Here is a 19,621-nt window from a genome sequence, read left to right on the forward strand (position 1 = left end):
TCCATGTCCTGGCTATTGTAAAGAGTGCTGCAATAAACATTATGGTACAAGTTTCTTTTGGGATTGTATTAATGTTTATAGTGAAAACAAGTGACCCTGCTGAATTTTTTTTTTAATAAATAAATTTATTTATTTATTTGCTCACTTGGGTCTTTGTTGCTGCCCAGCTTTCTCTAGTTGTGGCAGGGGGGCTTCTGTTCATTGAGGTGTGTGGGCTTCTCATTGCAGTGGCTTCTCTTGTGGAGCACAGGCTCTAGGTGCCTCAGGCTTCAGTAGTTGCAGCACGTGGGCTCAATAGTTGTGGCTCTTGGGGCTCTAGTGCACAGGCTCAGTAGTTGCAGCACATGGGCTTAGTTGCTCTGCAGCATGTGGGATCTTCCTGGACCAGGGATTGAACCCGTGTCCCCTCCCTTGACAGGCGGATTCTTAACCATTGCGTCACCAGGGAAGCCCCCCGGTGAATTCTTTAGTCCAAAGAGGAGTAGAAAATGCTCAGAAGTCAAGTTAAAATCATGTGCTCATGGGGGAAAAACCAGGAGGCTTTGAACACCAGTTATTTCTGGCACAGAAAACATCAGAGAAGAAAATACTTTCTTCCACTTAGTTTTTTCATAACACCTCCTTATTCGTTTTTGAAGGAGGGTTTATCCATCTTTATTGTTGCAGAGCCTGGGCAAGATCTGGATATCAGACCTTAGCGTCTTGTAGGTTTCCTAGGGAAGCTTGTCAGCCTGGGAGCTTAGAGGATGTAGATGCTTCCTACGGAATGCAGCATGGCCCACCACATGCGGGGGCTCCTCCCAGCCTCACTCTCCTAATCCTGGAGGGTCAGAAAGAGAACCCAAGGCCTGGAGAGGCCTTGGGAAGTAGAGAAGGCCTGGGCCTGTGATGTGAACTATGTTTGAGGCTGCTGCTAGGAAAGATGTGGGAGGAAGCCCAATTAAACCTCCCAGGCTCTGGAGCAGGGCAGTATTCCACGTTGGGAAGGGCACTCAAAAGAACCAGGCACCTGGATGTAGAGGTGAGAGGGTGGGTGGGAAAGGAGGATGTTTTAGGTGAGGGGACCAGCACAGTTAGAGAGGCAGGTGAGCTCGAGCCTGAGAAAGGGGCAGGGTGGACATGGAGACATGCTGTGGCAAGAAGGTGCAGAAGTGAGCAGGACAGTGGGCTCGGAAAGGCGGGTGGAGGGGGCTGGACTGTACTGCATATGCAAGGCAGACGGGAGCCACTGTAGGCTCTGTGCAGGGGCTGTCCCACTGGAGGCGTGCCAGTCACTGTGCAAGGCAGGCTGGGGAAGGAAGATGCTGGGGACGGGAGCAGAGGAAGGAGGGGCAGTGCTTGCGGGAAGCAAATGCAGGAGGCTGACAATTGGAGGAAATAATATCTCTGGCCTTATCTGACCTCTTTTCTGCCCCCAGAGAAGAGCCCGACTTGGCTGGGGCTGCCGGGGAGGAGCATTTCCCGGCCTGGCAGCTCCAGCCACGTGCTCTGGAGTGGAGGGATGTAGCGTGCCCAGGTCTTCCAAGCAGCTTCTTGTCAGGCCTTCAGGGTCACCAGGAGGGGCACTGTGTGTGCATTTGGCTTCTAGGATGGATGTGATCAAGCAGGAAGACCCCCTTGAGGGTTTCCCTCTGCTCCCCTCTGACCCCCACCCCCACGGATCTCTGCAGCCTCCCAGGCAGTGTAGTTCCCTAGAGGGGTGGGGTGGGGGGTGGGAAGCAGGAGCAGACAGCCAGGGAGGGAGGAAGGTGGTGTTATGTAAGTTTGCAAAAAAGGAGGCTGGCTTGCCATGTGAATACAAATCAGATACAAGGACAGTCACAGAGGCAGTGCAGCCACTCCTGAGCAGCAGCTGTGGCCTGGAGAGTGGTGTCTGAGCAGCAGGGGGGAGTGAGGGAGCGGGCGTCTGGTGCTGTGAACTGCTGATCTTGGAGGGCAGCCCCTGAAAGAATCATTCTTTGTGATCCTGTAACATGCGTGCTGTTTAAATGCCCACAGTTCATTTGACTGATCCTGGTCTCCATCCGGTGAGGCTGCAAGAGCTGCAATTGTTATCACCGCTTTACTGACACACAGACCACAGACTACAGAAGTGGAGGGACTTGCTCAAGGCTGCATGTAGAGCAGGCAGCAGGGCCAGGATATGAATACAGGTCTCCTGTCTCTGTAGCCAGTGCCGCTCTTTTGCTTTATAACAAGGCCTAGCAGGTCATTTCTAAACAGGCCATGGAAACACTGGAAGGTGAGGGAGCTCAGGGCCTCGTGGTCCAGTTGCAGGGAGGAAAGGTTGGGACATGCTTGGGTGGAGGGAGGGGTTCATGTTGGGGCGCCTCCCTGTGCCGTCCTGCTGGGGGAGCACTGCCCCGCTCTTCCGGCTCTGGCCTGTTCCTCAGCCTCACTTCACACACGCTGAACCCCGGCCTCTGGGGTCAGGCATCTGTCCTCTGTTGGAGAAGAGCCACGGTGCTGTGGAGATGAGGACCAGGGGCTCCTTGGCAGGAAGTGTTTGTCAGGGCTGGTCCTAACACCAAGCTTGGGAAGAAACAAAAGAAAAGTTGGTGCCCGAGCTCCTGACGTTTATAACCTCCCCAGGTGTCTGAAAGAATTCTCCCGGAGGCTGGACAGCTCACTGCGTCACTTTACCCAGGTCGCTGCTCCAGGGCCACCCCCGCACAGAGGCCTTCCCTCATCGTCCTGTCACAGCAGCACCCCTCTCACTGTCTGGGCTCTAACCTGGTTTTGTTATTTTTATTTTCCTCATGTCATTTTTATTTTCTTCACTTGAGACCACCTGATGCTACACATTGGTTTGTCAGTTTTAGTCTGTCTCCTCACCCTGAAGTGTGAGCTTTGTGACAGTGGGAACTGGCTTAGTGTGCTGGCTGTCACGTCCTAGGAACCCGCGTGGTGCGGGCCTGTCGCAGGTGCTCAGTAGGCACTAGGGGGATGAGTGATGTGGCAGCAGGGTGGGTGGGGAGAGGACAGGTCCAGGCCTCACAAGGTCTGAGTTCTGATTCCTGCTTTATCCAGTTTTTGCTGTGTGACCTCAGTCAAGTCCCTGGACCCCTTTGGGCCTTAGGCTTTTCGTCTCCACCATGAAGGGGAGGAACCAGATGCTCTCTAAGGCTACTTCTGATGCCTGTGTTCTGAGAGTCTCTATATGGAAGACCCTCGGGGTTGCCAAGGGATTTGGAAAGATCTCGTATCCTGTGGTGCCGTGTCCTGTGACACGTTGAGGGCTGGGTCTTAGAAAGACAGCACCCATCATGCTGAGTGTGAGCGTGTGAGTTTAGCTCCATTCATTCACAGGCATTTATTTCGGGGCACCTCCTGTGGGCCAGGTCATGTCCTGGCTCTGCAGTTACAGGGGTGAGGCAGACAGCCAACGTCCCTGCCCTGGTGGAGCCGGTGGTGGGTAGAGAGAGGCTAGAGCTGGCTGGGGGCTGTGGTTAGGACCTGACCCGGGCTGGGGACGCTGAGGGGCTAGGTGGAGGTGGGCAGGGGAAGGACTTACTGGAATATGAGAGGGTGATTTTTTTTTTTTTTCAGTTTACCCTTGGAAAGATACTTAAATGGAACTCTTAGGATCTGTTTAAGAATAAATAAATGCACTCATATGAGTATTAAAGGGGAAAAGAATAAAATGTTAATAATGGCTCTGGTAGGTTGGAATTGTGGAGGTTTCGTTTTTTTTCCTCTGGTTCTCCAGATGTCCTATATAGTGTCTCTATTACTTTCCATCAAAGATTCCCTGTCAGGGTTTATGATTTTGTTCCTGGGTTTGGCCTGCTCTCGAGTGGGTCTCATTGTTTGCCCTTTCCCAAGTCCCAGCCTCAGTAAGTGAGAATTCTTGGCTCTGCTCTGCCCACTTCACGGGGCAGTTGTTTGAATCAGAGGAGGTGGTAGAAGAAAAACATTTGGAAGTTTACCTCTTGGCAAAGGGAAGGGCCAGTGGACTAATACTGGTGATGGGAGCCAGGGCGGGTCCTGGGGATGGTCTGAGTGCAGGGAAGGGGAATAGGGCTGGTGCTAGGGGCACTGTCTTGACCCTGAGGAGCAGCGTTCAGGCCTCCTTGGTTCTCCAGCCATGGCAGCGAGAGACTTTTCTTGACTAACAGGTAGATGCAGCTGTGCAGGCTGTTGGGAAGTGACTTCAGTGAAAGAGAATCAAAAGTCAGCTCCCAACCCCTGGCACACACATTTATAAAACCCACATGCTCTGTGCTTGGTACTGAGGTCAAGAATAGGAGTTCCTGCCTTCATCCCATTCTCCTTTAGTCTTTGGTCTGTATCCGCAACAGGCATATAGGTCTTATTACTTCTTCCTCCCTTATGATCCGGCAGCAGGTATTGTGTCTTGCCAACAGGGGTGGTTGAAGTAACAGACCTTGAAATCTTGATTATTCATGGTAACTGACTCCTTCCGGTAGGTCATCTGGCCAAGTCTAGATTCTCAAAGAGTGGAAAACACTGGCCTTCTCTCTTGCTTCTACAGCAGCTTGTCATTACTCTGCTGACAGTTCTTCCTCAGACCCTGAACGAGGGGCAATAGGGGCCTTGGTATCCAGTGTTCATAAGCCAAGGGCTGGCTCTGTGACCGGGGGCTGGGGTGTGTCATGGCATTTGTGGCCAGGGTTGGTCTGTCTGGGGAGTGTGACCTTCCCCTTCCTGACCTACCTGTGTCAATTCTCTACTTTTCTGTTTTCTTTTCCTTACAGATGTCAAGCCTTCCAACATCCTAGTGAACTCCCGTGGGGAGATCAAGCTCTGTGACTTTGGGGTCAGCGGGCAGCTCATCGACTCCATGGCCAACTCCTTTGTGGGCACAAGGTCCTACATGTCGGTATGGGCACCTCATTCCATTTTTCGAGCTTCTTGTCTGATCAGGAATAGGAGTCTAGTGGGTGTCTTCCCCTGTGGAGCTAGACCCTTGTGCTTGGGTGGTGGGGGTGGGGGAGAAAGAAATGAAGGATGAGGCATTGTAGTCCCTCCTTAAGGAGATCACAGTCTAATGGGGAGATGGTCTCAGCCTTTCACAAGCCTTGGAGCATGGTTGGGGCACTGGGGCCCTCCCTGACTCACTGGAAGAGATAGTAGGGTCACAGCTTCAGCTCTCACTGGCACTTGGATGTTTCCCAGAGCTTGGCTTCCATTATGAGGACATTCAGCTCCAGCTACCCTCAGGACCTCTGCCTGATGGTCTTTAGACCCTCAGACTGACATGCCCCCACCCCAAATTGCCCCGCCTTTTCCATGAGCAGTAAATGGCATCACTGTTTCCTTAGTTTTTCAAGGTAGAAACCCTGAGCATCAGCCTTTAACTTCTCTTCCCAACTCCCCATCCTTTCAGCATCTAGCGACCCACACCTCCTGTGAGTCTGTTTGGAATTCTGTCCCTGATCCAGCCTCTTCTCTCCCTCCTTGCTGCATGTCTCCCAGTTACCTGCCGGTCTCTCACCACAGCACAACTAGCTGATCCCCTGGCTGGAGTCTAGTTCAGTGGACAGCCTGAGGTCACTGAGGTCTTCCCTCCTGCTTCCAGCTCCACTCACTCCCAGCGCCACCTAAGCTGTGTGTGCAGCTGCGCCCATGCCTGCGTTGGCATCAGCATGTTCTCTTGCTTCCCCCATACAACCAGCTCCCTGGGGGGCAGGGATAGGGCTGGAGGTGCCTCTGTTGTCCCAAGGGTCTGGCTTGGGGCCTGGCATGTGGTAGGTACTCAGGGAATGCTTGGCAAGTGGGTGAATGTTTGGTTGACTGGATGGATGGGTAAATGGCTAACACACTCCTGAGAACGATTCAGAAAGGGGAAACATGGCTCTGGGTGAGTGCTGACTGGGGCAGAGTAGAGCAGGGTTAGCTGGAGTGAGTGGGAGGTCTTCGCAGAGGTGGAAGGGGGCGCCAGCACAGGGGCTCAGGGCATCTTAGCACATCATGTTTTACATACTCTTTCAAGCACTTTCACATCCTGGAGTGATGATCGCATTTGATCTATATGGTTGTCCCATGAAGTAAAGATTAGTGTTCCCAGTTTAGAGATAGGGAAATCTAGACCCAGGGAGGTGAAGTGACCTGCCCACTTCACCTTGCAGAGCCGGGGTTGAAAGCCAGGCCTCCTTGCTGGTCAGTCCCCGTTTGTAGTGTAGGCCCTCACTTGCCTCTTAGGTAAGATTTGACAGCTGCTCTTGGCCTCCCTGTGTGGAAGGTCCTGCTCACATCCTCATTCCTTCTTGCCTGACCCCTGCCCATATCGTGACTCCAGCCGCTGGCAACATGACTCACCCGGCGCTGACCCACGTCCCACCCCTCCCTTCCAGTGGCTAAAAGGCATGAAACCCACGGGCTCTTCAGCTTCTTCCCTAAATGTCTAAAAACTGAGCAGCTAGCACCTGGGCTACTCAAGTGCCAACTCTCAAGTTCAGAATCAATTAACAGGCCCTGGAACTTGTACTGATCCAGTGTTTAGTGGTTTGGGTTTTTATGGTTATGTGGTCAGTTCCAAAATAGTTCAGTGTTGCAGTTACTGAAAAATCCTACGGGAGAAATGAATTTCTTGTCTAAATAAGTGTATGATGGTCAGAATAAAGATTTTTTTGTAGGGCTCTTGAAATACATGTGCTATTTCAGTTAGTGCTCAATAAAAATAATGCTTTGTGTAGCACTATGTACTCCTTCTGACTATTCCCACCAGTAACAGCTCATATTTGCATAACATTTTGCAGCATCTAACATACATTTTCATTTGATTTGACCTTCTCGGTATCCTAGTTAGTAGAGCAGGTATTTCATTTTTTTGTTACTGTCATCATTAGCCCCATTTTATAGATGAAGAAACTGAGAGTCAGGGTCACCTAGCTTATAAGTCCCTGACTTGGGACTTGAACCCAGGTTTCCTGACCCCAGATCCTTTGCCTTTTCTACTCTCCCATGTTGTCCAAGAACAGTGAATTTGTGGCAGGGCTGGTCTTAGAACTTAGCTTTCCTTACTCTCAAGGCTGGTGTTCTTTCCACCTGCTGATACCTCATTCATGACCCGTGTTCCAGAAGCTTCATGTTTTGGACTCAGGACTCAAGATGAGCCTCTCATGCTAGGTTTTGGGTAAGCTGTCCTGCACATGCAGGACAGTGACCAGGATGGGCAAAGCTGGAACCACAACTGAAGCTCAGCCAGGGTCCAGCTGGCTTGGATGCTGTTAGTTTAGGGCAAGTTATAGGGGAGACAGCAGTTAGGGGTCAGAGCCACGGGAGCCAGCCAGGATTTGGTAAACACAGTATTTGGGGGCAGGTGGGAAGCCAAATTAAAGAGTTTAGTGGAGGTCCTGAAACAGGATGTGAGCTCTGGAGAGGAAGGGGCAGAAGACAAAATGCATCAGTAGACCCAGGGCTGGGACCAAGCAGGGCAGCGTGCACTCTCTTGCAGTGCAAGCAAGCCTCAAAGGGTCAGGAAGTCCCAGGCATTCATGACGACTCACCCATCCCTCTTCTGCGTGGGCCAGGCTGGCGCACAGGTGATAAACTATGTCTGTCTCTCCTGCAGCCGGAAAGACTCCAGGGAACTCATTACTCGGTGCAGTCAGACATCTGGAGCATGGGGCTCTCTCTGGTTGAGATGGCAGTCGGGAGGTATCCCATCCCTCCTCCAGATGCCAAGGAGCTGGAGCTGATGTTTGGGTGCCAGGTGGAGGGAGATACGGCTGAGACACCGCCCAGGCCCAGGACCCCCGGAAGGCCCCTCAGCTGTGAGTGGCATAGCGTGGCCCCAGCTTGGACTGTGGGTGGTCTTTCGCTGTCAGCGGCTTCTTGAGGGCTGATTCCCTGTCTCTGGAGCCAGGCTGCAAGGGGGAAGCAGTGCATGGGTCTCCAGGTGTCGGAAATTATTATTACCAACAACTTCCTACCATTTGTTGAGTGCCCACTGTGTTCCTGGCACTGTGCTTAGTATTTTATGTGTATTATCTAATGTTAAAAATCATGACTTTTTTTAGGTAGATCTTTTAAAAATTGAGATAAAATTCACATAACATAAAATGCACATTTTAAAGTGTACAGTGGCTTTTAGTATATTCCTCCATGTTGTATAACCATCACCACTATGTAATTCAAGAACATTTCCATCACCCCAAAAAGAAACCATCTCCATTAGCAATCACTCCCAGCTCCCCAACCCTGACCCCCTGTGAATCACCCATCTTTCTATCTCCATAGATTTGCCTAGCATTGTCCGATTTTAATAGCAGTCGTGTGTGAGCCCTACTATAAATTTCCGTTTTAGATACGAGGAACCTGAGGCACAGAGTGCTTGACTTGCCACATGCATTTGTAAGTGGCCAAGTCTGACTGAGGTGTAAGCACTGCGCAGCACTGCCTGCATCTCCGAATTGTAAAGTAAACCTGGTACTTGGACGATCCTGGCCAAGCCATCATCTTCTGATGTGGTTCCTGCCAGGATATTCCTGTCTGACCAGGGAGACCTGGTCTTTACCTCCATGAGGCCTACATGGGAGAGGGCGTGTATGAAGGGGGAAACAGGGGTCAGGGATAGTGAATGGTGGGTCGTTGGACAGGCTGGTGGCTGTGGCTCCTGAGGCTGGCCCATGACTCCGGGGTGTAAGAGAAAGAGATGCAAGTCCAGGGAGAATTAAAACCAAGTCCTCCATATTTATTTAGTTATTATCTCATTTGCTCCTCTTTCAACGTAAGGAAGGGAAGAAAGGCGGACATAATTTTTACCCATCTCTACAAAACGCAAAACTAGGCTCAGTGGTCAGCTGATTTGCCTAAGGTCACAAATCTTGGATGTGGCAGAACCCAGACTCTGACCGTGGCCAGCTGACTGTGGCTTTGGCTGGTCCCCTCTGTGTTCAGGCCTTATCTGTGGCTCTTCTGTCTCTATTGTCCACAACTCTGTTCTAGTCCCTAGGGTCCATGCCTACCGCTAGCCTCATACAGGCAAATAACCTTCTGAGAAGTGTTTTCTTTTTTCTTTTTATAAAATCTGTAGCTTATGGAATGGACAGCCGACCTCCCATGGCAATTTTTGAGCTGCTGGATTACATAGTTAATGAGGTAAGGTACTGCATGGCTTCTTTAACCTTGGAATTTCTTTGCTCCTCTTAAGAAAAAAACTCACCATGGATTTGTCTTGGAAACCTCTGAATTGTTCCCACAGTATGGGCTTCCTGGGCTCCAGGATACATGTGTCCTGGTTTGTATGTCATGCTCTTGGAACTGAGGGGCTGGTTTAGAGGCTGCAGAAGTCCCCTCCCCAGGAGCATCTTCATATAGCTGAGTCCCTCCTCTCTCAGATTCAGGAACCTCCACCTGCCCATTCACATTCTCATCTTTCACCAGGCATTTCTTTTTTTTTTTTTTTCACCTAGCATTTCTTCACTTAGTATGTTCTAAGCACTGTGTGGTGGCGGCAGGAATGAGGTGGGGATCCCAAGATGGAAAAACAAAAGTCTTGGGTCTTAAAGATGTTAGATTGTGTAGCGGAGGCAAGGCAAATGCATATGTAACTGCAATATCTGGTTTTCTCCATATATAAAGCCATGAACATAAAAAGTGACAGTGACATAGAAATGGAAAACATTTACTATAAATTGTGTGAAAAAAGCAAATTATAAAATAGTATGTATGTTATGATTGGTTCTTTTAAAAAATCTATGCATATATGTGCATATAAAGTCTGGAAAGTAATATGATATAGTGGTTATCTTCAAGTGATGGAATTACAGGTGAGTAAATCACTGTTGGCTAACTTTAATACAAAGAAGACATATTTATTTGTGAAATATATGTATCAGTATGTTTAAATGTGAAAAGGATCAAGAACGGGACTGACAGGTAGTCATTAATTTGGGTTTGGGGGAGTGGGAAGCTATGGACTAGCACCATGGTTGCTCAGAGGAGGGTGGGGCGGGGCTGGAGGGGCTGGAGGGCAGGACAGGACCGCAGGTGGTTAAGGCCAGCACTCCTGGCGTCAGGAGCACCACGGGTGGAGGGAGAGAAGGGATGAGCTCTGGCCTGTCTGCGAGGCAGCTGGAGGCCTCCCTCTAGGCTGAGGTGCATGGTAACAGGCTCCGCCCCATCTCTTCTTCCTTGAGACTGGTGGAGTAACTTCCCATGCTTTCTTACTGCTCCCTAAAACCAGACCCACAAAGGCTCAAAAAAGTCCCCGTGTTCATTACAAACTCAGTAAGGAAAATTCCGGCTTACCCCAGCAGTTAAAAAAATCACTGTCAGTGGGGAGCTTAATTCAGCTCTCTTTACTGCCTAAGTGCACAGCCTTATGCTAAGCACTGCGGGACATAGGAAGTTCAGGATCTGATCTAGGCTGCTGAAGGACTCAAGGAAGGCAGAATGTGTTGTATTTGTGTTAGGGAAGCCATCCTCTCCTGCCAGGACCTAAGCTGGGTCATGCTGGGTGGGAGCCACATTAAGGGAGGGGATGGCTGAGGTCAGATAGCTGCCAGTCACCTAGTGTGCGTTGCTTTTTTCCATATTTTCATTCATCTTCCTACTGAGTGCTCCAAGCACTGCTCAAGTGGGCCAGCTTGGTTTTGTTATCCTCTCCATACAGGCGAGGAAACAGGCTCCAAGATGAAAAGCAGCTCAGGCCCTTCCCACCTAGCGCTCTGCCTTCCTTCCCTCCCACCCACTCCTCTCAGCCCCCATCCTACCTCCCAGGAGGCTGGGCTGCACGGTGGTGACGGGGCCTCTGCTGGCACACAGCCCCTTCCTTGCCTGGCCTCTCCCTTGAATATTCCCTTCATCCCCCTCAGCAGCAGGGACAGTCTGCACCATGGGCCCCAAGAGCTGGGTTTTTTGTCCATGACCTCAGGTCAGGCTTATTCACCTGCTGTTCTGATAAGGCATTCAGGGGAAGAGGACTAGGCTGGACTCTTCTGGTAATGTCAGTGTTTAATTTTTAGTCTCCAATCACGTGTTGACTTGGGTTACATATCAGAGCAGTGTCTGGGAGTCAGCTCACAAGGAAGCTGCACACAGCCCCAGCACAGGTCACAAGAAGGGTGGGTGACATTTCCTGGGGCTGTGTGATGCATGAGCAGGGTGCCCCAGGGCCTCGTCCTGTGAGATCTCCACCATACACCCTGGGGAGACAAGGGCTACTGCCAGTGTGCTTGCTCTCATGCCTGCAAACAACCCCATTCCTGGAGTTTGTGCAGGTAACATTCTTCCAGACCCAGCTCTCTGCCAGTTAATGTTTTGTTAACCTTTCTGTGCTCCTTCAGAGCTCAGAAGGGGCAAACATTTCATTACTTAGCCAGCCTTCTGTGACTTCCACAGGTGCTGTCTGGCAGGACTACGCCTAGTGGTTTGCATATGCCCCTAGCTGCTGCTCCTAGTAACTGCTGGTTCTGTTTCCCTGCCACACCCCAAGATATACAGTGATAGAGCCTCAGAGCTAAAAAGGGTCCCAGAGATTGTTAAGGCCAACCTCATTTTATAGAAGGGTCAACTGAGGCTCAGAGAGGAACAGTGATTTATTCAGTCACTAGACAAATGAATGGTCAGAACACTGACTTGGCTCCAGTTCTGACTGGTTTGAGACTGATGGTTCCAACAGGGTAACCCAGTAGCAGCCACTGGCCTCTCACCCCTGCCTTTCCTTGACTGGATGAGGGCAGCATTGCCCAGAGGTGGGAGTGGGGAAGGGATGGGTGGAGCAGGATGCCAGACATTTCTTACGACTTCATATGTACTTGCAGCCTCCTCCAAAATTGCCCAGTGGAGTATTCAGTCTGGAATTTCAAGATTTTGTGAATAAATGGTAAGTCACCCCCTTGTTCTCTGAAAGTACCTTGGTTTTGTCAGCTCCCCATCCAACTTGGGGAACACAGCTCTGCCTTTTACCCTTTAGCTGCTGCCCGTCTTCCAGACTTAGGTGACCTGTCTGTAGCAGTGGGCAAAACAGCCGCTGCGATCGGCGCTTGCTGTAAAGGGATTGCCACATTGCCTTTTGGCCTTAGTTTAATTCAACAAGCATTTATTAGCCTACTGTGGGCTTGACGCTCTGCTAAGAACAGGAAGGTGGGTAAGGCTTAGGCACTCTTCCTCAGAGCCTATGGGGTGTGGAGAGGACGGGCATGCACACGTAAGCAGTCTGAGTTAGAACCAGTGCCAGGCAACAGCTCTCACATTGTCTTCCTTCCTTTAAGCTTAATAAAAAACCCTGCAGAGAGAGCAGATTTGAAGCAACTCATGGTAAGTCATTTACTTCAGATTCTTACACTACCACCTGCATATTCATTTGTTCTTCTCTACCAGACAGACAGAGCCCATACCCTGAACCCACACCCTGCTCTACCTTGACCACTGCAGTCCAGCTGGTCTTGGGCATGCAGGACACCCATCATGTCTCCTCTGTCCTCCCATCGGTTTAATGGAAAACTGGGATGACCCTGCAGCAAGAGGGGGTCCAAGGAGAGAAAGGGCCAGCCTGCCCCTGCAAGGGGACAGGGCCTTTTTATGGTACTGACCAGCTTATTTTAGATTCAGTACCCTTACCAAGTAACTCTACTTCTCTTCTACATGGTGGTGGTGGCGGCAGGGGGAGGAGTGGGAATACTGTCAATGTCTGAACTCACATGCTGTAGAGCCTGGTCAGTGTAACATGTGCTTTCAAGTCCATCAGTTCCTTTAACAACTCTGCAAGGCTGCTGTCTCCATCTCATAGAGAGTGGCCTCGGGGAAGGGGTTAAGACCAGCTGAGCCAGGGCTGTAGGCCTGCAACTGGCCAAGGGCAGGCTCTTCCAAGTGCAGCACAGCCTCCAGACCCAGGACTCCTGAATCTTCCTTCTTGATTTTTAAACACACTTTCTGTCCATTTCCTCACACACAGGTTCATGCTTTTATCAAGAGATCTGATGCTGAGGAAGTGGATTTTGCAGGTTGGCTCTGCTCCACCATCGGCCTTAACCAGCCCAGCACACCTACCCATGCGGCTGGCGTCTAAGCATTCAAGAAGCAGCAGAGTCCCCTGGCCAGTGGTGTGCCACGTTGCTTCCGGGCCTCCTTCCCATGCCTGTCTCTGCTCAGACGTGCACTTCACCTGTGACAGAGGGTGAAGAACGCAGCATGTGCCAAAATTCTATTCGTGTCATTTTCAGTATTGTCGTCTTTATTCTTATTACTATTGTTCTTCCCCTAAGTGGATTGGCTTTGTGCTTGGGGCTATTTTTGTGTATGTCGATGATCAAAACACGTGCAGTGTTGAATTACAGTGAAACTTTGGTGACTGTGGGTAGTCATTCTTACTGAAAACTACTGCACTGCTCTCCCACACCGTGACTGGCTGGCTGCCTGCCTATATTTTGGGGATTCTTTGACACTTGGTGGTACTTCATTTTTGCTAGGCTTTTCTTCTAATTGAGTAGGAAGGGGCCTTGTAAGATCCTTCACAGGCAGTGCATGTGAAGCATGCTTTGCTGCTATGAAAATGAGCATCAGAAAGTGTATATCATATTATTTTATGTTTTTGCTTTTGGTGTAGAATTCAGCAATTTCCATCAAAATCTAGCCAGAGCCCTTCACTGCCATGATAGCTGGGGCCTCACCAGTCTGTCTGCTGTGATGACTTGTAGACTTCTGGTTGTATTTCTATATTTATTTTTAAATATACCATGTGGGATATTTAGTGCTATGTCTCTTTAAGTTTGGATTAGTGTTTCTAAAATGGTGGAGTTACTTTGAGTGTTACAAATGGATCAAGGCATTAAAATGTATGAGATTTATCTTTCCCCAAATCCAAGTACTGATGCTATTGTAAACAAGTGTGTATAGTGCCTAAAAACTGTATGAAAATCCTTTTACCATTTTAATCCAGAAGTTTAACAAATCTAATCTCTTATTCTAATAAATATACTATCAAATTCAAAGGATGAAAGATACTTCTACTTTTGTGGTGGGATTTTCAGTCTCTGTAGTGTGTACGAAATCAAAGGACTTAGCAGCCACCCATTATTCAGAGGGGAAAGGCAAAGACAGGAAGGAGGCTGGAAGGCGAAAATACCACACTGAGGACAAGTTCAGTGCTTTGGACTAATGGGGCTTCCTATAATTCTGATCTTTGGACTTTGTCCAATTCTTCTCAGCAAGCACCCGTATCTTCCAACCACCTTTCCCGTGCACCCGTGAACAGATCCCATCGATTCCTTGCATATACAAGGGAAGAGCAGTAGGTGGGGGTAGGATTGGGGGACGGCTGGTGCCTGGCTGGTGCTGGAGCTTCCACCCGGGACTGTTCCGTGCTGCTTTGCTCCATTAAGCAATGGCTTCCCTTCTCTCACCAGTTACACCTGACACACCTTCCTGGAGAGGAGAAAAGTGCCTGGCACTGGCTCTGTTGTGACTATGGGGCGGCAGTGAAGTCACGGAAAACAAAGCCATGTCCCAGTTGGCCACCCTTCTTTCTTTGCAAAGTAACTTTTGAGATTTAGGTTATATGTGAGACTGCCTTCCCTCATTTTTTTCTTTGAGAGGGCAGGTGATAGAAAACCAAAATAAATGTATATATTTAAAAATAAAAGGCCTATTTTGTTTTCAAATTAAAAACAGAACTTGGGTAAATCTCCTGAGGTAGGTAGTTCCACTCTAAATTTACCAGAGCCTGAGATATAGCCAGAATTTAAAAAACTGGTCAGTGCTATATATACACGGCTGCCTCAGCCAGTGAATCATTTTTTTTTTCTGTGAGGCTAACATCTGTTCTAAGTCAACAGTCTAACTTACATGTTTTCAGTATACAAACATTCAGATGAGGTTTCAGAGCCACACCCTCCTCACCCCAGGGTCTTTTCCTGACAGAGAATGTCTCATTAACGTGTGCGAACTAAGGAATGGTGTAACCTGGTGTTTAAAACCTGGATCTGAACAGTTTCAAACTCAGTGTCTTGAGGGGTGTTTTAAATCCTCTATTAACATCCAAAGGTATTTCATTTCGAGAGTCAAGATTTCTTCCTAGTAATTTACACAAAGAATGATCTCATTCTCAAGAATGATGTTCCCTACATCCACTCTTGCTGTGTTTTTTGAGTTCCCCAGGCCAAATTCCTGCCTCAGACTTCCTTACTGAGACACCAGTAATAGTTGGATTTTTTTTTTTTTTTCAGTAGACACGCAGCTTGCGGGTTCTTAGTTCCCTGAATAAGGATTGAAACCAGGCCCTCGACAGTGAAACTGCAGAGTCCTAACCACTGCACTGCCAGGGAATTGCCAAAAGTTGGATTTTTTAAATGATACCTCATGAGCATCTCACAAGGACCTATGAAAAACTGCTAGAGCTCATATGAATGCTCTCATTTTATAGATGGGAAAGTAAGAGCGGCAAAGAGGTGAAAAGCAAGCAACCAGTTGGTGGTCAAGCTAGAATTTCATACCCAACTTTTCCAGCTCTTAAAAACCCATGCTCATATTTTAAATTAGACCCCAAAATGTGTATGCTGATGCTTTTTGTTGCAAAATGATTTTCACATTGTGTTTTCCAAGAACCATGCTCATTTAAACTTCTGGCTACTTCCTGTAAGAGCAGCTCAAATAACTTCAATGAAATATTGATTAACAAATATGTCTATGCTCTCTTCTGGAACAGTTACATAAGAAGCTGTGCTTGAGGAGGTTGGTTGTGTTTTGTTTGGCTTTTCTGTTGCTTGGGCAGGGCAAGTTACTTTATAAAATTAAGAAGCTACTTATCTGTATATTCACTGGAAAAGGGAGAGTATGCAGAAATGAGTCTCAACTTCAAATACGAAGTTTAACAACTCTTATTCTGTAACTCATCTCTTTATTGTAAAATCCAACCTCCCAAGCCTAGCGACCCTTCTTCAATGGCACATTTTCTAAGTCCAGAAATGGGTTTTAAAGCACCCTACTGTATTGTTCACCCAGAGGAACTGATCCTTTTCTCTGTTGTATGGGAAGCAACAAGCTGCATGACGGCTATTTATCTATAATTTATTTCTAAGCACATTTTAGCATAGTGATGTCTCAACCTAGATGTGATGACAGCCACACAAAGCATGTTAGGCAGTTTTACAACGTCACTGAGAGGTGGCAACAGCTTGTGCTCTCAAGTGGCTCTCTGTCTTCCTCTTTGTCATCTTTCTCTCCCAGACTGTGGCGTTGCTCTGCTCACAAGGGTTCAATGGCATGCAAACAGTCTTTAATTGGTTTTCTTAAGAGGCATTGTTGATTGGAAAGGCTGGCATGTATTTAAATTATGCCCTTTTTGCAAATACCAGACCTTCTCAATAGCATTTCAGAGGAAGTTTTTGGTTTGGGACACAATTACTGAATCTGACCAGAACATAAACATAGCACCACCCATACTGCTCAGTATTGAAACACTGCATCTCTGCTTCTCTGTATGTCACTAATTTTGGTTAAAGCACTCTGAAACTTGAATTTTTGATGGAACCATTTTTACAACTACACATCCTCCTAAAGTTCTTGCTTCCTTTTAAAGCAGCCCATAGGGCCCATGGAAGAATTCTTTGAAGAGAGAAAGTTCCTGAGACTTAGAACTTAATTTGTATGACTAACCCTGGCTCTTCTCCTCTTCAGGAATCTGATTCTTCTTCCTCCTCCTCCTCCTCTTCTGGCACATGGCTCCTTGTGCTCAACTCCAGCGCAGTTTGGTTGATTGATGCTTCATTGTCTACATGCACCAACATCTGCTTTAGTCAAGAACACATTATGAATTAGTAGGAAGAAAACCAGCTTCAAAACCAAGTCTTAATGTTCTAAAATGCCCTAGATTTCAGAAAGAGACACAGATGTGGAGAACAAACATATAGGCACCAAGTGGGGAAAGCGAGGGGAGTTGGGGTGGGATGAATTGGGAGATTGGGATTGCCATATATACATTACTAATAACAAAAAAAATATCAAATTGTACACTTTGGATATATGCAGTTTATTGTATGTCAATTGTATGTCAATAAAAGTTCTTAAAGAAAAATAAATAAATAAATAAAATGCCCTAAATTTGATAGAATACTACCTGACTTACAAACATGCTTCTTAGATAAGAATTATGCTGGCTTAGGACTTCCCTGGTGGCACAGTGGTTAAGAATCCGCCTGCCAATGCAGGGGAAATGGGTTTGATCCCTGGCCTGGGGAAGATCCTACATGCCACAGAGCAACTAAGCCCGTGTACCACAACTACTGAGCCTGCACTCTAGAGCCCATGAGCCATAACTACTGAGCCCACGTGCCACAACTACTGTGCCTGTGCTCTGCAACAAGAAGCCACTGCACTGAGAAGCCCACATACCACAATGAAGAGCAGCCCCCGCTCGTCACAACTAGAGAAAGCCCGCATGCAGCGACGAAGACCCAACGCAGACAAAAATTAAAAAAATAAATAATGCTGGCTTAGATGTGCTGCTTTCAAATAGTTTCAAATGCTTAATACACATCTGGGAGAACTGTTCAAATATGGTATTATTTAGAAGATGATTTTCCTGAGGGCATTTGGTGAGAGAAGAATATGATAACTAGAACTCATTTTTTAGCACTAGGCTTTGTAGTTGAAGCTACACTCTATTTTCAAATCCTAAGCTTACTTATTCACAGAGCAGCAAGAGTTTTGACATGTTCCTGCAAAGATCTTCACACTCTCCCCAGTTCACTGGAGTGACTAGAGAATGGATGAGTAGGAAGGTGGAGGCAATAAAACAGTACAATCAACCAAAGTGTAGCCAGCTGGTAGATGTTCCTTGTTTAAAACAGTAATATAGACGAGCCAGTTTATTAAACTAGGAAGTTCTTTTCAGCACTTCCCAGAGTCCTTTGGGCTTGATAATGTAATTTACAATTTTTGATCTCTAAGCAGCATAAGAGCAGAATGGACTGCATTCCCTCCCCAGGCCCACACCTGATTAAGCTTACATCATGTGACTGTTCAGGTGCAGGTTGAGAAGACAGCATCTCATCTCCTCTTCTAGAACTAATCATTGACTGGAGGGCCAGTTCTTCAACCTAGAAAAGAAGAGTTGAGGACAGCTTCCTTACAGTCACTAGGCTGCGGATGTGGGTGAAATGTACTGAGCCTGCTGTAAGAGGCTGGCATCATGAGAGGAAGTGAAAACAATGTAAGCTCTGTGAAGCTCTAGAGAGAAGGGTGGGGCTCCTCAAGCTTTCCCCGCCTCTTAAGGAAACAGCACAGAAAGCGTCCAGCTCCTTTCTCCTAGGGTGAACAGGTGTTACAGCTGAGCGGAGGCTTCCACCCCCCGCCCCCCAAACCTAGCAGCTCAGGGGAGAAAACACACGCATGTCCTTAAAGCCAGGAGTCTTCTGATTCCACACGCCAGAGCCTGTCTACCCCGCAATGAGCAAGCGAAGGTCGAAGAATGAAAAATGGAAGCGTTTCCCACAGCATAAAGGAATCTAGGCTTTGGCCGCGGCCATCGTCACCATGCACACATTGGGCACTTGTACAGGGACTTCGGTGATGTCAAAGCATAAAGAAGTGTAGGCCATGAGGTGTCGTGAGGGAAAGCGCGCTATTTTCATAGGTCGCAGTTGGACACTTCTCAGTTTGCAAAGAGCTTTCAAAACCCTCATCTCACTGGGAATTAGAGATCCTGAAAGTACCGACCAGGAACTAGCAGGAGCATCTCACTGGGGCTGAAGGGAGTGACCTACGCACAGGTCTGGGAAACGGCCCTGGGGGGTTTCAATCTCGACTCCTCGCTTAAGGCCGTGGAATCGGTAACAGCTCCGGGGAGAAAAGCTACCGGGACCTACTGTGTGGTAGGTCTCTTCTCGCTGGGCCTCACTGTCTCCCTTCGCACAGTGGGAGCATCCGCGAGTGGGCCGGTTTTGCGAGACCAGAGCTGTACCGAGCGACCCTACTAGGCAGTAAAGGGAGCCTAGTCAACGCTGTAGGGCGCGGGAGGGGAGGCCGGTGGGGCCAGGGAAGGCCTAGGCGAGCGCTCGGGAGGCCGCCCTCCCTCAGCGCTTGGCGCCGGCCGCCCGCGTTTGCCGGGCTGTAGGGGTCCGGGGCGGGGGTGGTTCTCGCCAAACTCAGACTGCAACACATCTAAGCCTAGACCTGCGGGACCAAAATAGAGGGGTGGACCCATCATCTCAAATCCGGTCCCTCAGGTGCCGGTAAACTCACCCCGCGACAGCTGGGTGAGGAGGAACTAACCGGCAGCAGGCGGGCGCCGCACACGCCTGGGCTCCGCGTAGAGCCGGGCGACCCGGGGCGTGGGGGCGGGGGCAAGAGTCACCTTGAGCCGGTTTAGCTGGTCGTGCAGAGCGGCTTTCAAGCGGAGCAGCGCCTCCTCCTCCTTGCGCAGCTCCTGAAGCCGGCTCAACATCGCGCCTCTTCTCGCCGGCAGCCGGCCGGGGCGCTCGCTGATGACGTCACCTCCGCGCTGCCGGAAACGGCAGAGCGGCCGCTTCCGGCCGGCGTCTGCGGGCGCCGCTCCTGCGCGGACGAGCTCGGCCCGCGGACAATCTGGAGTTTTAAACCAAATACCTAACCTCAAGTGATGAGGATTCCTAAAGCAAAGGGCGCTGGAGCCATAAAGGCCCTAGTTAAAAATGGTCACATATCAAGTGCTTCAGTTGAAGAGTACTGTTCTCAC

General features: G+C 48.9%; 2 protein-coding genes across 11 annotated transcripts in view; one reads left to right on the forward strand and one right to left on the reverse strand.

Annotated features, from left to right (window-relative positions):
- The window catches only part of MAP2K1 (mitogen-activated protein kinase kinase 1), a 78,224-nt gene extending 64,320 nt beyond the window's left edge, over positions 1 to 13,904 (forward strand). For 2 of the 3 annotated variants that reach the window (XM_057722942.1, XM_057722944.1), the window contains exons 6-10: positions 4,719 to 4,843; positions 7,538 to 7,739; positions 9,002 to 9,066; positions 11,733 to 11,794; positions 12,866 to 13,904. In XM_057722942.1, coding sequence (XP_057578925.1) covers positions 4,719 to 4,843; positions 7,538 to 7,739; positions 9,002 to 9,066; positions 11,733 to 11,794; positions 12,866 to 13,091 — 680 coding nt within the window. In that variant the 3' untranslated portion in view covers positions 13,092 to 13,904. Of the gene's footprint in view, positions 1 to 4,718; positions 4,844 to 7,537; positions 7,740 to 9,001; positions 9,067 to 11,732; positions 11,795 to 12,182; positions 12,229 to 12,865 lie in introns of all 3 variants that reach the window. The other variant, XM_057722943.1, reaches the window with a different exon arrangement.
- SNAPC5 (small nuclear RNA activating complex polypeptide 5) lies at positions 83 to 19,385 on the reverse strand. 8 transcript variants are annotated; one of them, XM_057722948.1, is made up of 4 exons: positions 19,262 to 19,385; positions 17,916 to 18,005; positions 16,564 to 16,697; positions 83 to 2,532 (listed from the first exon to the last, which is right to left on the reverse strand). In XM_057722948.1, exons 1-3 carry the CDS (start codon positions 19,349 to 19,351, stop codon positions 16,581 to 16,583), a joined length of 297 nt encoding a protein of 98 aa, XP_057578931.1. In that variant the 5' UTR covers positions 19,352 to 19,385; the 3' UTR covers positions 83 to 2,532; positions 16,564 to 16,580. The 8 variants fall into 8 exon arrangements, with proteins under 8 accessions (XP_057578931.1, XP_057578935.1, XP_057578930.1 ...); XM_057722952.1 differs by having other exon boundaries at positions 90 to 2,532; positions 16,564 to 16,694; XM_057722947.1 differs by lacking the exon at positions 83 to 2,532 and adding an exon at positions 7,718 to 7,832.
- Positions 19,386 to 19,621: the final 236 nt, after the last annotated feature.

Source organism: Hippopotamus amphibius, chromosome 2 (assembly GCF_030028045.1).
Source record: "Hippopotamus amphibius kiboko isolate mHipAmp2 chromosome 2, mHipAmp2.hap2, whole genome shotgun sequence".
Taxonomy (NCBI): Eukaryota; Metazoa; Chordata; class Mammalia; order Artiodactyla; family Hippopotamidae; genus Hippopotamus; species Hippopotamus amphibius.